This window comes from Salmo salar, chromosome ssa04, assembly GCF_905237065.1.
Source record: "Salmo salar chromosome ssa04, Ssal_v3.1, whole genome shotgun sequence".
NCBI classification, from domain to species: domain Eukaryota; kingdom Metazoa; phylum Chordata; class Actinopteri; order Salmoniformes; family Salmonidae; genus Salmo; species Salmo salar.
Window position 1 is genome coordinate 52,865,268 of NC_059445.1, and position 15,438 is coordinate 52,880,705.

General features: G+C 42.9%; 2 protein-coding genes across 3 annotated transcripts; both read left to right on the top strand.

The window, feature by feature from the left end:
* Positions 1–821: 821 nt before the first annotated feature.
* Positions 822–7,532, top strand: LOC106603572 (alpha-2-antiplasmin). 2 transcript variants are annotated; one of them, XM_014197432.2, is made up of 8 exons: positions 822–989; positions 3,209–3,280; positions 3,464–3,662; positions 3,843–3,986; positions 4,197–4,385; positions 4,487–4,629; positions 4,884–5,088; positions 6,537–7,532. In XM_014197432.2, exons 2-8 carry the CDS (start codon positions 3,224–3,226, stop codon positions 7,103–7,105), a joined length of 1,506 nt encoding a protein of 501 aa, XP_014052907.1. In that variant the 5' UTR covers positions 822–989; positions 3,209–3,223; the 3' UTR covers positions 7,106–7,532. The 2 variants fall into 2 exon arrangements, with proteins under 2 accessions (XP_014052907.1, XP_045573051.1); XM_045717095.1 differs by having other exon boundaries at positions 862–989; positions 3,187–3,280.
* A 219-nt stretch (positions 7,533–7,751) lies between these two features.
* Positions 7,752–15,208, top strand: LOC106603571 (pigment epithelium-derived factor). The gene is made up of 8 exons (XM_014197431.2): positions 7,752–7,955; positions 12,594–12,657; positions 12,892–13,081; positions 13,163–13,321; positions 13,454–13,657; positions 13,757–13,896; positions 14,021–14,231; positions 14,319–15,208. The coding sequence occupies exons 1-8, from the start codon at positions 7,771–7,773 to the stop codon at positions 14,567–14,569; spliced, it is 1,404 nt and encodes a 467-aa protein (XP_014052906.1). The 5' UTR covers positions 7,752–7,770; the 3' UTR covers positions 14,570–15,208.
* Positions 15,209–15,438: the final 230 nt, after the last annotated feature.

The following is a 15,438-nucleotide window of genomic DNA, read 5'->3' on the forward strand; positions in this document are numbered from 1 at the left end:
CTTTTATGCTTCCCTAATGGGAGGTAGTAAACAAACAGTCACCGCAAAACACCCCAAAGGGGCTGAGCAGGTGATGCCCTGATTCACAGGTGCATTGTGGGTTTGCAATGGTAGTGCCAAGTTCTTGCATTGGCGTAGGGCTGGAATGGGGGCAGTCCATGCAAGAAAAACAATATCCCCCGCCGCCTACTCTATTTTACCTAAAGGGCTAGAGGAATAAAATTAGGCCCAAAATCATGTTATATCAACTCTGATTCATATAGAAACATTTTACAGTGCTTATTCTGGGTTTCCTCCATTAGGGCCAATAGAGGGAGCCACAGTGCTGTAATGCTAAAGGTCATACGTGTTAATGTTGTAACATATCAGCTGTCATGGTCACAGCCACTTCAGTGGGCAGATATTTGAAAGTTGACGCTATCGTAGAGCTACCTGTGAAGGTTTCCAAACTCTTTCTAGGAAAATGTGTTTGTAGGTCAGCAAAAATAATATCACAATCCAAACGGCAACCCCATCCTCCTCTGAGAAAAATAGAAAAACATAGAGGTCCTTACTAGACGGTAGATATTAAGATTCTGATGGACATTTAAAAAATACATATTTCATCCTCCCTAAGGGAAACCACTGATCTGATGAGAGCAGAAAGGTGAACATATTGTGCTACTGGCAACTTTTACATTTATTACACCTGTTAAATGTTTCAGATGAGTGACATTTCTATGGAATGAGGGGAGAAAGGCTCTTATAAAGGCAGGTTTGACCTGTGGGTCACATATCTACATATTTACATTTTCTGGTTGTGTAGTGGCTCTGCTGAATCAATTCAGAGTTGAACATTAACTGGGCAATGAGGGGGCTGACAGTGTAGAGTACTGGGCACTACAGGATCCAGCTAGGGGAACACTCACCGTGCCTGTCTGACTCTCTATCTGTCTATATCCTAATCCTATTTGCCTATATCACCTATCCCCTGACCAAACGTCGGCTGGGTAAGTTTTCTCCACCTCGATTCATTTGGAAGGGATAGTATCTGGTGTTAGGTTTTTTGACACAGTGTATGAAACCATATAATTCTAGTATAGTAAGTGCTCTTCATTTAAAGCTATTTGGAACATGATTTAGATGTATGGCTGTAGCTATTAGTTTACTAGTGATATAATAATAGCACAAACTGTTTAAAATCAAATTCAATCTTTAAAAAAAGACTAAAGAGCCCTTTGTAAATGTAAATGTACACTCAAATCACCAATCAAGACATCACTACTACCACTATTTCTACTACGTCTATGAATGCTAATGATTCTAAGCAGAGTCATATACATATACATATATATATATATATATATATATATATATATATATATATATATATATAAACACGAATACTACCATTGCATCCATAGAGAACCCATTGCAGTCGTGAGGCCAGTGTTTGCTGTTTGTGGACTTTAGCAGTGAAACAGAAACCTTTGGCCCTCTGACAAACAGTTGATCCCAGAGCAAAACACCACACATCTCTGCAGTATAGACCCCCGACTAAAGCAATGCCACACTGACCACTAGCCAAGCAATCATGCTTTTGATTGGCTCTCATTTCCTCTCAACCTATCAGTGTTCGCTGGTGTTGCCATGTCCAGCAGCAATATGTACTCTGTTATTGCTCTGTAAAAGTGAGGGGTTCAGTAATTCTTACGCATTGATTATCACTGTTATTGAATCTTAAATATTTAAGTTATTGGCTGTGTTCTAGAGGATCAAAACCATAATGTATCATGGGTAAATTGTGACTGACTGATCTACAAATAATAATGAGTAGTTATTTATGATGCAAGGTTTTTTGTCGGCAGTCGCTTGTACTGTCGAATGCAATGTCGAAGAAGCCCAGAGTGACAGGGTAGGAACCATAGTTTCGGGTCCATGTTTCCCAGGGGACTCTAATTGGTGTTAAACATGTTAAATGTATAAAAGCAGAGATACTGTACAGTATATGATGACGAGACGGTCTTGTCTCCGCCCTAACAATGGGCGTTGTTGTCCCAAAGGTGGGAAGGCATATGGTCTGCTTATCGCTGTATTCCCAAGTGGACCCTCTCGCTTCGCCTCTTCCTCTCTGATAAAAGCACCCCATAGTCCTTTTCAGGGGTGTATTTATTACAGAAACCCTTTACCGTTTAAAAACCAAACGGAAGCAAACAGAGCAAACGGAACAAAACGGGGAGGGACTTATCTATATTTGTCCAATAGAAACTCCTGTTTTTGTTGCAAAACATTTTCCCTTTAGAGTAAATAGTTTCTGTTGCAAAATGTTTTGCTCTCCTCCAGCTGGAGACAGGAAACAAATTTGTTTTTATTAAATGAGACTCTCCATTTCTACTCTTTCGCGTCACCAGGCAAATTACATTTACAGGGGTGGAATCCTAAAATAAATGTGTAAAGTGATAAAAATTAATTTAGCTTTTAAAGATAAAAGGATAAGTAGCATATTGTTTTTTAAAAGTGTGCAGGCTTTACTCCTTTGAGAAGAAAACAGCTGATTCAAAGGGGCGTGGTGTATTTTAAAACACTTCCGTGCTACCTGCTGTGAGGATACTCCTGTACATCCTCTGTCGAAGTAGGCGATCGAAGAGGGGAGCAGACACTTGTTTTCGCCTACTAAAGAATTAAAAGAGGACAGACTTTTGCCCAATTGACAATCTCCCAGAGTGTGTGCACAGGTTGTGCAGCGTTGTTGCTGTCTAGCTCTATTTCTATGAGAAACCATTTTGTGAACATGCTCATGCTGTCTGTGAAGAAATGTTTGGGGTGTGGTCCATTGTTCTGAAAAGTTGTTTCCAGTTGATTTGTGTTGGGAGAGGCTTTGCTCGCTTCTGGATCCCAGCACTGTTGCTAGCGCCCTCCCTTAAGGAAAGTATTAGTTGTCACTGTTTTTTGGTCACTGTGTGTAGCCTAACTAGGTCAATATAGTCCTGTGAAATCTAGTTGGGTGAAATCACTGTTGCACTTTAGAAGGAACTGAGATCTAACAAGCTTTTTGTGTTCATGTCAAAGTATTCTGTATGTGTATCTATTTCTATACAAGCAAACCTTAGTCATTTAATAAACTTTTTACATCTGCCTCAGACTATTTCTCTTAAATGGTCCTAGATAGAACCTGTATCTTTGAATATATGTTATATTATTGTACAGGTTTCTTTGTTCTGTATTGCAGGCTAGCTGTTGGGATATGAAGCTGCATCTGCCTGTACTCTTGCTGCTCTGCCTCTGTTGGCTGGGACTGACTGTAAGAGGGCCAACCATAACCTCACCCCAAAACACATCAACCTTCCTTAAATATCTAACCTTAAGTTAGAAAAGTATTGACTACAAGACTTTTAAAGCACCCTAACCCTACCCTAGTTTCTACAGTCCAACCCCTAGACACTCTCTCTCTCTCTCTCTCTCTCTCTCTCTCTCTCTCTCTCAGGATGAGACAGGTACGGTAGCTACTGAGGACCACTCTTGCAGGGAGCAGGTGTTCAGCCAGGAGGCCCGGTGGTCAGTAGGGGGTGCTGTAGAGAGACTGGGCAGGCAGCTACTGGACAGCCTGCAGACAGGGCCAGAGCAACCCAACGTCATCATATCACCCCTCAGCGTGGCCCTTGCACTAGCACAGCTCACACTGGGTGAGGCACGTGTGTGTGTGTGTGTGTGTGTGAGAGAGAGAGACATGTATAATGTCAAGAGTGAGTATGTATCTGTGAGATTGTAAGTGTATGTTTGTGTCTGCTTATGACTTAACTTTTGTCTCAAAGAATTAATGTAATCAAAACATGGTCATTGCCTCCTTGTGATGCCCCTATCAGGAGCTCGTAACGAGACACAGAAGTTGCTGCTAAGTTCTCTACACGCCCACACCGTGCCCTGCTACCATGAATCCCTGGGCAGCCTGGTCCAACACCTCACCAACACCTCCCTACAGGTGGCCACACGCATGTACCTGCGCCCAGGTGAGTGAGTGAGTAAGTGTGTGTGTGTGTGTGTGTTTATGTGTATATTTCAGTGTTGCAGCTCTGTGCCAGAAAATGGCAGTCTACTGACATAATTATAAAGCGCACCCATTCTGCCTTTGTTAATGCAGTAAAGGTCTGACAATGTTTTGGACTCTTTTGGTGTATATTTATATGTGTTATATATTTGTTTCTCTCTTTCTCTCTCAGAGTTTGAGGTGTACCAGTCCTTTGTTGCAGAATCCGTGCGTAACTACAAATCAGAGCCTGCCCCCTTGATCTCAGTGGAAGATGTCAACCAATGGGTGGAAGACACCACCAAAGGTCACATGACCAATTTCCTACCCAGTATTCCGCATGATGTGGTGCTCATGCTTATCAATGCTGTGTATTTCAAAGGTAAGCCCTTTCACTCCTTGTTTAAAATAACGTCTTTGAAACTGTATACAAGTGTCTACTTTTTACAATTGTGTGGCATGTTCTCCTGCTGTCACTGGTAGGTGAGTGGGAGTCTCGCTTCGACCCTCAGTTCACACAGAAGGATGTCTTCTACCTGGACAATAAGAACTTTGTCCATGTAGACATGATGCGGTCAGCCAAGTATCCACTGAGCCTGTTAGAAGACGGGGAGCTTGGGGCTCAGGTGAGCTGGGCTAGCTGTATGTGTTCTGTCGTCTGATTCTGTCTCCATCTTCCCTTTCAATCTTTTCACACAGAACACTTTCTACTGGAGACTTGTTTTGAAAAGTCCTTGCTGTTGAAACGTAGACAGTAAAACGTATTGTTCTCTCCACCACACTCTCACCTCCATTCTCTTCCTCTCAATCTCTCTACAGTGCAGTTGGTGCAGTCTCCCTCTCTAAAATGTTTCTCTCCACCCCCCTTCTGTGTTTGCAGGTTGCACGTTTTCCATTTAAGGGAAACACCAGCTTTCTGGTAGTGATGCCGTTGCCAGGAAGAGGAAACGTGTCATCGCTGGTTGCCAAGCTGAATATCTCTGACCTGTACAGACGTCTACCTCAGGAGAGGACCATGCAGGTCCAACTGCCCAAGTTCACCCTGCAGTACCGCCAAGAGCTACAGGAGGCGCTGACCAGCATGGGTGAGAACAGAAGTAGTGTCAGAAATGACCTAGGGCAACAGCACTAGGTCTGGGAATCATGTCTGATTCTCTTGGCCAATTCTGAGAAGGTGCTTTTAAAGACAGACAACTCTCCCAACAAATCACTTGTTTTGGTTGGTGGGGTTTAAAAAGAATCCCCTCAGAAATATGACGGACACACAATGTGGATGCAGATAGCTAGGGTAATTTTAGCCACAGCCAGTCAGTGGTTTTTAGCTTGTAATGCTACCGTCATGGCGCATGCAAACTACTCACTTGTGAAATACACTAATTGAAAATATCCTCCTCCAGCTCCATCTAGCTAGCTACAGCTCCGCTCTTTCCTCTCTGACAAACTGACCTTGGTCCTAGTACAGACGTGTATGCTGGAACATTGGTACGTTCTGGGAGGCAACCCATCTGTCTAGAAACTAGCACAGAAAGTTACATCGTTTTGGCCAGGGGTTTTTCCTCTGTCAGATCACGTGGTCTGGAAAAACTTGAGTCATAGTTTAAGCCCTAGTCATAGTTTAAGTGAGCTATAAACGGACAGGCAGGGCCAGCCCTAGCCTTTTTAGGGGCCCTAAGCGTTAGCTATCTAGTGTCTGCTTGCTGGCTGAACCAGTCTCAAATCAATCCAGATGAAACGAAAGGCAGGGATGCTACCGTACGGCCAGTCAAACAAGCTTGGACTAGGCTGCTCGCTGGAACAAGTTCACTCAGGTGATCGAGCATGGTTTGCCATAGTAGCCAGTAGCTAACGAGAGCAGAGTGATTTTCAGAATTAGGAACTAGTGTTAGGTGGATGGGCAAAATCTTGATTTTTAGAGATGAGTTCCACGCCATCTACAAGAGAGATCGGTTGAGGGACATTCATCACGTAGGAGTGAAGCCTTCTGATGTGAGACAAGGGGGCCCCCGTACCTCGTGGGAAAAACATTATAGTGGTCCCCTTCTTGACGGCGAAGAGAACATTTTAGGTTTAAAGTACATTATCGGCAATTCCACACATTTTACCCTAGGGTGGAGAGAAAATGTTGCAATTTTGTAACACATTTCATGCAATTTTACTCATTTTGCCATGTGGCTGAGAGACATTTGGGCAGTTTAAAGCAAATTTCCTGTAATTCTACACATTTTTATTTATGCCATGTTAATATGATATCTGATTGAGAGTGACTAACAAAATCAATGGGGGCCCCCTGGAGTTCAGGGCCCCTGGGCACGTGCCCTGCGTGCCCTGTTGGTATACAGCCATGATTATTACAAGTTTAGATAGCTGACTAATTTACCAACCTAAAAATTATTAGCTGACATGTCTAATTGAGTGCCTGTCAGTGACTGACCTATCAAGCAAAAAACTGCTGAGGCACAGCTAAATGTAGAAATAGCACGTTGTGTATTCTACTATTCTGTCAATCAAAATATCTCTCATCTCTCTCTCTCAGGTCTGGGCTCTTTGTTCTCTAGTCCTAATCTGTCCGGTGTCTCAGAGGTTCCTCTGCAGGTGTCCAGCATGCGTCACGCCTGCGGGGTGGAGTTGAGTGAGGAAGGGGCCGAAGCATCTGCAGCCACCTCCATCACCATCATGCGCTCTGTTCCCATCTTTTCTGTAAACTCCCCCTTCCTGTTCGCCCTGGTAGACCACGCCTCCCTCGCTCCAATCTTCCTGGGCACCGTCACTAACCCAGCCCCTGACGCCAGCCCCATGCAGATCGACAGTCCCCTCGGCGATGATCCCAATGGCAACAGGACCCAAAGTGACAGCTCTCATAGCAACAGCAATGTACAGAATGATGGTCCCCATAGTAACAACAACGTACAGAGCGACAGTCCCCATAGCAGTAACAACGTACAGAGTGACCAGCCACAAAGTGAGAGAATGCAGTGTGGCGTCCCTGTCGGGGGGGAGGAGCAACAACAGCCCCTGAATGAAGTAGAGGGAAACCCCAACGCCCAAGTGGAGGGGCAAGGATCCAGTTCCTGTGCCAATCCCTCTCATACAGTTCCTTCCTAAACCATCACTGATGCCCAGCTTGCCCCAACCCATCTCTCACTGTTCTGTCCTGAGCAACACTGCCCGACCAGCCGGTCCCATATGGAGCCCAGCCCTCACATAGCAAAACCCTATCCCAATCTATTGGCACAGTTCCCAGTCCAGAATCAACCCCAGCCCCTACCCCTCGACACCTGACTTCTCACAATCCCTCCCCTCCCCAGTGAATGCCCCTGATTACAACCCAATGATTTAGGAGAGACCATGGACCTGTCCCATACTACACTGTGTGTGCAGATTAACACTCAAATGTGATGCTATTTTTAGACTTGGCTGTGCACTGTCTGTCTTACAGAATTTGTTGTGTTTTGTTGTGATGTCTTACTTTCTAATTTTGATGATTCCCACCTCTGGTATTGATTAAAGAAATGAAGTCTCAAACATTTTAGTGAATGGTGGATGTGATCATGTGAATGAGCAGGACTGGATTTTTTATATAACAACGTTTTCAATGGATTTAGATTCAGGCTTATACCTCACAACCTATAATTTAACTATTTTCTCCAGCACATTCATGCAATTAAAACCGGACTTATTTAAGATTTGTTATAACATTTCAGGTCAATTGCTTGCGCGTCAAATTTAACATATCACCGTTCATTTGGGGAGGTGAGGGAGGACCATGGATGCGCCTTGCGCTCAAAACAGCCATCCAGATTCTTGCCACACCCAACAGGCTACGTCAGAGAAGGGCGGGTAAAAGTTGGCTTCACGGCTGTGTGCATCGTCCTGGTACATTCTGCACTCCACTGGAGACACGACTGCTAGAGACATACGTACGGACGACGTGGACCCATAATCGCTTGGAAAGGTCAGTACTTTTATGCATCATATGCAGAGTTGGGGAGTAATGTATTACAAAAAAAAAAATGTAATCCGTTACGTTACCAGCAGTAACATTGTAATCAGATTTACAGATACTTTTGAAAATCTATATGATTACTTCTGGGATTACTTTTAAATTTATAAAGGATGTTTGCGATAAAAAAATATCAGACACCTTTCTCTTTTCTCAATGACATTCAAATCAGCATTGAAAAAAGGCACAAGTTTAGGTTTGTTATGCCTGAGCAAGTCTGACCACAGATCAGAGACCACTATGAAGATACACCAGGGTCATTCCTACTATGTGGTGCCTTTTCTGTCTCCAGGAAATAGTACTTCTTATTTAATGTAAAATCTACATTCCAAAAGGCTTTACATATAAGGTTAGGTGCATAGCCGCGGGAAGTATGGGTGCTGAGGGTGCTGCAGCACCCCCTGAAAAATCATCATAAAAAATGTATATGTATACTAGTCCTGTATTAGCCACTGATCTGTAACGCAGGCAAAAACATATATTCAGCACCGTAGGTTACTTTCTAAAATGTAATCCGTTACACTTAATAGTTACTTGTCCAAAATTGTAATCAGTAACATAATTTTAGGATTACCCAAACTCTGTAACTTAATCTGATTACTTTCAGATTACTTTCCCCTTAACAGGTGCAGGCTAGCATTTTTTCGTCATGAATCTTGTTCTGGGGGCAGCTCTACAGAGTGATCGCTAGCTGGCATAGCGACAAAGTCATTCAATCTAATCCTAATCTTAACCCTAACATTAACCACACTGATAACCCCTAATGCCTAACCCTAACCTTAAATGAAGATCAAAAAGCTATTTTCTTTCATACATTTTTACAACACAGACAATTTTGATGCTGCAGCTGGCCCATCTAGCGAAAATCGCTCAGTTCTGCCTCAAGGACAAGACTCATCCCAATAAACATCAACCTGCTTAAGAGCCATTAGAAGAAGACAATAATTCATATCAATTGAACATACATTGCAGGATAAATCAATATTAAAGTTTACATAGCTCGCCATAAATAGATGTTGGATTTTACTATGGGTTGGTTATGTAGGTTTCTTCTAATCCATTGCTTTCTACAACAGATAATAATACAGTTAGGCTATATCTTTACATTATTAACCAAAATCTGTCAGATTTACTGTCATTACAATTCATTTAATACCCCTTGATCTTCAAGAATAGGACATGGAAATATAGATTAGCCAAACTGTTTTACCTGAGCATGACCCCAGAACTAAGGACTTATTAGCCTGCTCTGTTGTTTATGATTTTGTTGCCATAGAGGACTGATTGGGCTCATTGCTTTGAGTTGAAAAATAAATGCTGCTCTCAGAATGGCATGCTTTGAGTACTACTGAAAAGCGCTTGTATCCCATATGCTGCATTTGATAGAGGCCTGTTGTTTATGTTTTTGTTGGTGACATCTTCATAATTTACAACTGTTTAAGTCTATCAAAAGTGTGTGAGTTGTGTCCGTAAGGCCTATGTGGTCATCTGAAATAAAACTTGTTTTGACAGTATGTAGCACAATACCAACGGTGAGTTTAGAAGCAACTCCCTCAAACTTTTATTCCATAGGCTGGGATCCGCACTGTGTTGCAAGAGTGTTTTATACTGGCTGTCCACTGGGGCATATTCATTATGCCTATTCTGTTGCAAAACGTTTTTTAAACGGAAGCAAACGGAATGAACCGTGGAGAGACCTACCTGAAATTGTCTAATAGAAACTCTCGTTTTGCTCTGTATGCTTCTGTTTGGTTCTTAAACGGTAAACGGTTTCCTTAATGAATACACCCCTGGCCGCAAAAACAATGATTGACAGGTAGCTTAAACTTCTTCAATTCAACCATTATTTGGTTAAAATACACATATACATTTGTGAACAGCCATCCACATTCACATCATCCACAATCCCAAAGTAGTTAAATGAGAAAGCAGCAGTGCGATTCACATCAACGTGTTATGTAGACTACATATCTGTCACGGAAAATGTCGTACTGGAGAGAAGAGGACCAAGGCGCAGCGAGACTGTGAATACTCATACTTTAATAGACTCAAGTAAGGCATCCACAGGAAACCAATAACACGACAGCAGCAACAGTTAGCAGGCTTTAAAAAAAAAAAAAAAAAAAAAAAAAAAAAAAAAACGCTGTGCAAAACAACCACACACAAACCCCAGTGACAAACAACTCCTACATATATGACTCCCAATCAGGAACAACGATTCCCAGCTGTTCCTGATCAGGAGTCACAAGACACACACAAGACTGCCACGTCCTGACCCCCAAACTACTACACCAGCTCCATCTGCTGGTCAGGACGTGACAATATCAATAATCTGTGATATCCGTATCACTGTAGACTACACCACTGCTGTCATCCTTACCTCCAAGTGTTTATTCAAGTTGGATAATCTTTGGATGCCGACGGCAGTCGCTTCATTGGAAGACATAGCTTGGACTGTAACCTACAAAAGCTTATTCCAAGCATTTGGTGTGTCATCATTGTGGTCTCTGATTGTGGCTTTTTTTAATGGTGATTTAAATGTCATTGAGAAAATAGAAAGGTGTCTTATTTTTTTCATAAACGTCCTTTCTGAATTGAAAAGTAATCCTAGAAGTAATCACCTGTATTTTTTATCTGGAATCTGATTGCAATATTCTTGCTGGTAAAGTATCTGATTATGTTAGTTTTTTGTAATCCGTTACTCACCAACCCTTTAAATGGGATAACTTGAACTCATGATCAGGATTGACATTTGAATACTTGTTTGTAAAACAGAGTTATATAGTGTGACTATAAAAATGTTCCCTTTCTTTCCGAGCACTTTATTGACTGGTTCATCTGCCAACCTTTGGGCTACCTCAGGATGGGCAAGGAATTCTAAAACACTATATATTTCAGAAATGTTGGTATATGAGTTTTTATTGGTGTATTTTTTTCACTATCTAATCATCACATGGGTTTGTTCAATGACAGACATGTATTTGTTTAAAATATCACTTAATGGTTTCATTTCAAAGAGACAAATAATCATGTTTTTTTGCAAAATGCTATATATTCCGACGCACTCTCAGAGAAATAAGTAGTAGGCTACCGCTAGGTTTTAAACTGTAAAATGTAACAAATAACTGCATTTGTTTATAAAGAAATGTACAGATTATACATTCTTTACATCAATATTGATAAAAAAATACAAAATAATTAAATACAGTAATACTGTATATAAAACATTTACATTTGACATTTTAATCATTTAGCAGATGCTCTTATCCAGAGCGACTTACAGGAAGTACATTCATCTTAAGATAGCTAGGTGAGACAACCACATATCACAGTCGAATATACAGGATACGTACATTAGATTCCAGCTAATGCAGCGTTTTGCAAAAAATATCTAAAATCTATTAATTAAAAAACAAGATAACAGCAATATTTTACACACACATGAAGGTACCCATAAGCAATCATTTCTGATGAAAAAACACAAATGTGAAAAAGTGGTCGATATAGCGTTTTGGAAATAAACTCTTAATTTGTGGGTTGAAAATGTGTGTAGATCAAGAGGACTGTGTGACCTACAGCCAATATCTACTGTACCATTTTCCATTTTATTTTGGCTTAAATTCATCATGCTGGGGATCGTGAATGGTAGAGGACGGCCTCAGTGCAGAGAGAAGGAAGATCTCTCTCTGTGGGTTTGGCTGGCTGCTTTGGGTTGGAACTCAGAGATCAAGTGTCTGGTTTAACCATCAGGCCTGCAGAGAGAGAACGGAGAGGGGGAGGAGAAGATGAAAGGAGAGGGGGAGGAGAAGACGAAAGGAGAGGGGGAGGAGAAGTGTGTGATCTGAGGTCAGTTATGGAGGTTTTTTTTCATCCGGGAAACCAGGAGAACCGTAATGACAACCAGATGGGCAGGGAACAAGAGAGTATGTGTGTGTGTGTGGGTAAAATAGAAAGAATGTGAGAGAGGGAGAAAGAAAGAGGGAAAGAAACCTCTGATCTCCACCTCCTGTGACCCTTCAGCTTCTCCCTGCTCTGTCTGCTCACCTCTCTGTATGACTCTATTCACTCCACTAAGCTCATTACCAATACTAGCTGTGCTAGTGTGGCTAGCTAATAAACAGGTGTGAACTTCACAGCAACCTGCCTCTGCTTGTGTTGTGCGTTAGCTACACTCTGTGTGTGAGTGGAGAGCCAGAAGTTTAGGATATATTACATGGTTAAGTCTCTACTCAGTAAGAGGATGTAATGGGGCTCATTCTGAACACACAAAGGTCTATACATCTCCAACTAGTAGAGCAAGAAGAGAAGAGAGATGCGGACAGAGAGACAGTGATAGGAGAGACAGACAGAGAGACCTTATTGAGAACTCATTGCTCCATCACACCCTGCTGAGCAGGTGAGATGGAGGGACTTACTGTAAGTTAAACCACATTTTCCCACAAGAGCCCTGGCCTGCAGAGAATCACCCTCACAAACTGAAAGTCTGACTCACACTCTATGGGCCAGTTTCCCAGACACAGATTAAGCCTAGTTCTGGATGTATGTTTGTAAAATAATGTGTGTGTAATTGATTGTGTGCTTGTGTTACAGGATAATGTGGACGACCCCATTGCTGTGCCTGGGGGCCCTCCTCTCCCTCTCTTATGCTCAGTTGGTGAGACCACTCCACATCTCTGTCTTCATACTCCTTTCTTTTTCTCATACTTTCATGTCTCTTTATATGCGCTCCATCCCTTTGGCTTTCTTATGCAGAGAGATGACATTGTAGAATCTCTCTCCTCATCCTCTAGTAGTTTATCTCTCTATTTTCTCATTCTTCATGAACTAGCCATGCCATTAACCCTCCTCTCTTACTTTCTGTGTCTTTGGATCAACCAATCCTGTGCAGTCGGAGACAGAGGGGGCCGGAGGGGAAGAGGAAGCTGTGGAGCTCTTTACCACGCCCAGAGCCAAGATGGCTGCCGCCACCTCTGACTTCGGCTACAACCTTTTCCGGGCCCTGGCGGGTCGCGACCCCAAGACCAATGTATTCCTGGCCCCCATCAGCATCTCTGCAGTGCTCACTCAGCTCTCCATGGGTTAGTTAGCCTCAGCACTGTTATACTTTATATCATTGTCTGCTATTTATCTGGTATTTACCCCCCTTCTCTCTCGCTCAGGAGCGTCTCCGGATCGTTCAGAGAGGTGGTTGTACAGAGCTCTAAGGTATCACACCCTGCAGGACCCTCAGCTCCACGACACACTCAGGGACCTACTGGCCTCACTCAGAGCACCTGGCAAAGGCATCAGCATCGCTGCACGCATCTACCTGGCCCGCAGTGAGTGTGTGTATAAGCATACATGTGTCTCTGTGATACTTTGAACAGTCTGTGTGTATTTTGATTGTGTGTATGTTTGTTAACCTGTGTGTGTATGTGTGTATTTGTGTGTATGTGTGTGTAACTCTCTAGGACTGCGTCTGAAGCCGGAATATTATGGCGTGGTGGAAAAGCAGTATGGGGTGCGGCCCAAGACTCTGATGGGCGGGGCTAAAGATGTGAATGAGATCAATGATTGGGTCAAACAGCAGACGGGTGGCAAGGTCGACCGCTTCATGTCCAAGCCCTTGGGACGGAACTCTGGTGTGGTCCCTCTCGGTGCTGCCTACTTCAAAGGTAAGGACAGTCTGTCTGCGGTTCAATTCTCTACCCTTATCCCCAAAGTGTGCAGTCGTTTATGGGGTGCAGTTTGTAAAATGCTGTGTTTGTGTGTAGGGAAGTGGATAACTCGGTTCAGTCAGAGTGGAGTGATGGTGGACTTCCAACTTGATGGAGAGGTGCCTGCCCGCATTCCCATGATGCAACAGGACAATTACCCAGTGAAGATGGGAGTTGACCCAGACCTGGGCTGCACAGTGAGTACAGATGCAGAAATTGAACTTTTTCAATGGTTATTACTTTGTTAAACAGCCAGTTATGAAAGTTTGCCTCAGGGAAAACATCTATTGAGCTCCTCCTTCCCTCTCCCTTTCTCTCCAGATTGCTCAGATCCAGATGCAGGATGATGTCAGCATGTTTGTGTTCCTTCCTGATGATGTCACTCAGAACATGACCCTGGTGGAGGAGAGCCTGACGGCTGAGTTTGTTCAGGACCTCTCCATGACCCTTCACCCCGTGCATGTGGCCCTTACACTACCTGTCCTAAAATTCAGCTACTCCACTGACCTCTTGCCACTGCTCTCTGACCTGGGTGAGTGCCTGTACCTCTTTCCCTCTCTCTTCATCTTGCACTCCTCTGTCTTCATATCTCTCACATCCTTTCTCTCCATCTCTCCAGGTCTTGCCGAATTTCTGGCAGACACGGACCTGACTAAGATCACGGCTCAGACGGTGAAGCTTGGCAGCCTCAATCATAAGGTTGTTATGGAGATGGCCCCAGAGGGCACCCAGTATGCCAGCTCCAGCCATGTCCACACTCCCCTGTCATACCGCGTGGACCGCCCCTTCCTGTTCCTGGTGAGGGATGAGGCATCGGGGGCACTGCTCTTCATCGGCAGGGTGGTGAACCCACGCAAACTGAGGATATAAGCACGCACACACACACGTTTGTTTTACTATTATTGTGGGGACCAAACAATTGATTTCCATTACAAATCCTATTTTCCCTAACCCTTTACCCTAACCCCTAACCCTAATTGTAACCTTAACCCCAAAGCCTAAAATAGATATCCTTTCTGGTCCCCACAAGGATCGTTAACACACACACACCAGGTCCTAGAAGAGGATCAGCTATTGTTAAGCTAAAGCTTCTTGTCTCATAAATGCACAGTATGAGAGGGTGGACAAGCGGCTAGATTCAGCTGTGGATCAGATAATACAGTTGGTTAATCATGTAGGAATATCATGTATACCATTTAGGCCAATAGTCTAAACACTCACTGATATTCCTTGAATTCTCAAGTTGTTTTCAGGAAAAGGAATTTGAAAAATAAAGTGAACTGGATGGAATATGGGGAAAAATGCACCAAATTCTTTTTTAATCTTCAACATAAAATGCTACCAAAAATAATTGGAATTTCTTACGATGTTGAAAACAAATAGTCAAATCATGTTTATCTTACTGACATGCTTCTAAGAGGCACAGGCAATACTTTATGCTTTAACCAAAGAAAATACTCTTCACATTATTGTGTATTGCGATGCAAGAAATAAACATTTAAGTTTTAAGTCTGTCTGACTGTCTGTGTCTGTCTGACTTCAGTGAGGGAGTTCAGTGAGAGAGAACTTTATCCAGTTGACATACTGTAGCTGTTTTCAGTAAAGGGTTGGGTTGATTTGGCAAGAAATTGGACCCTTGGCTATTCTTTCTTTAGCTATTGTGCTGGGAAATGAAATTACAGTACTGACACATACTTTTCTCAGTCTTCTATGCACTTCAGTCTCGTTGAAATTAAACA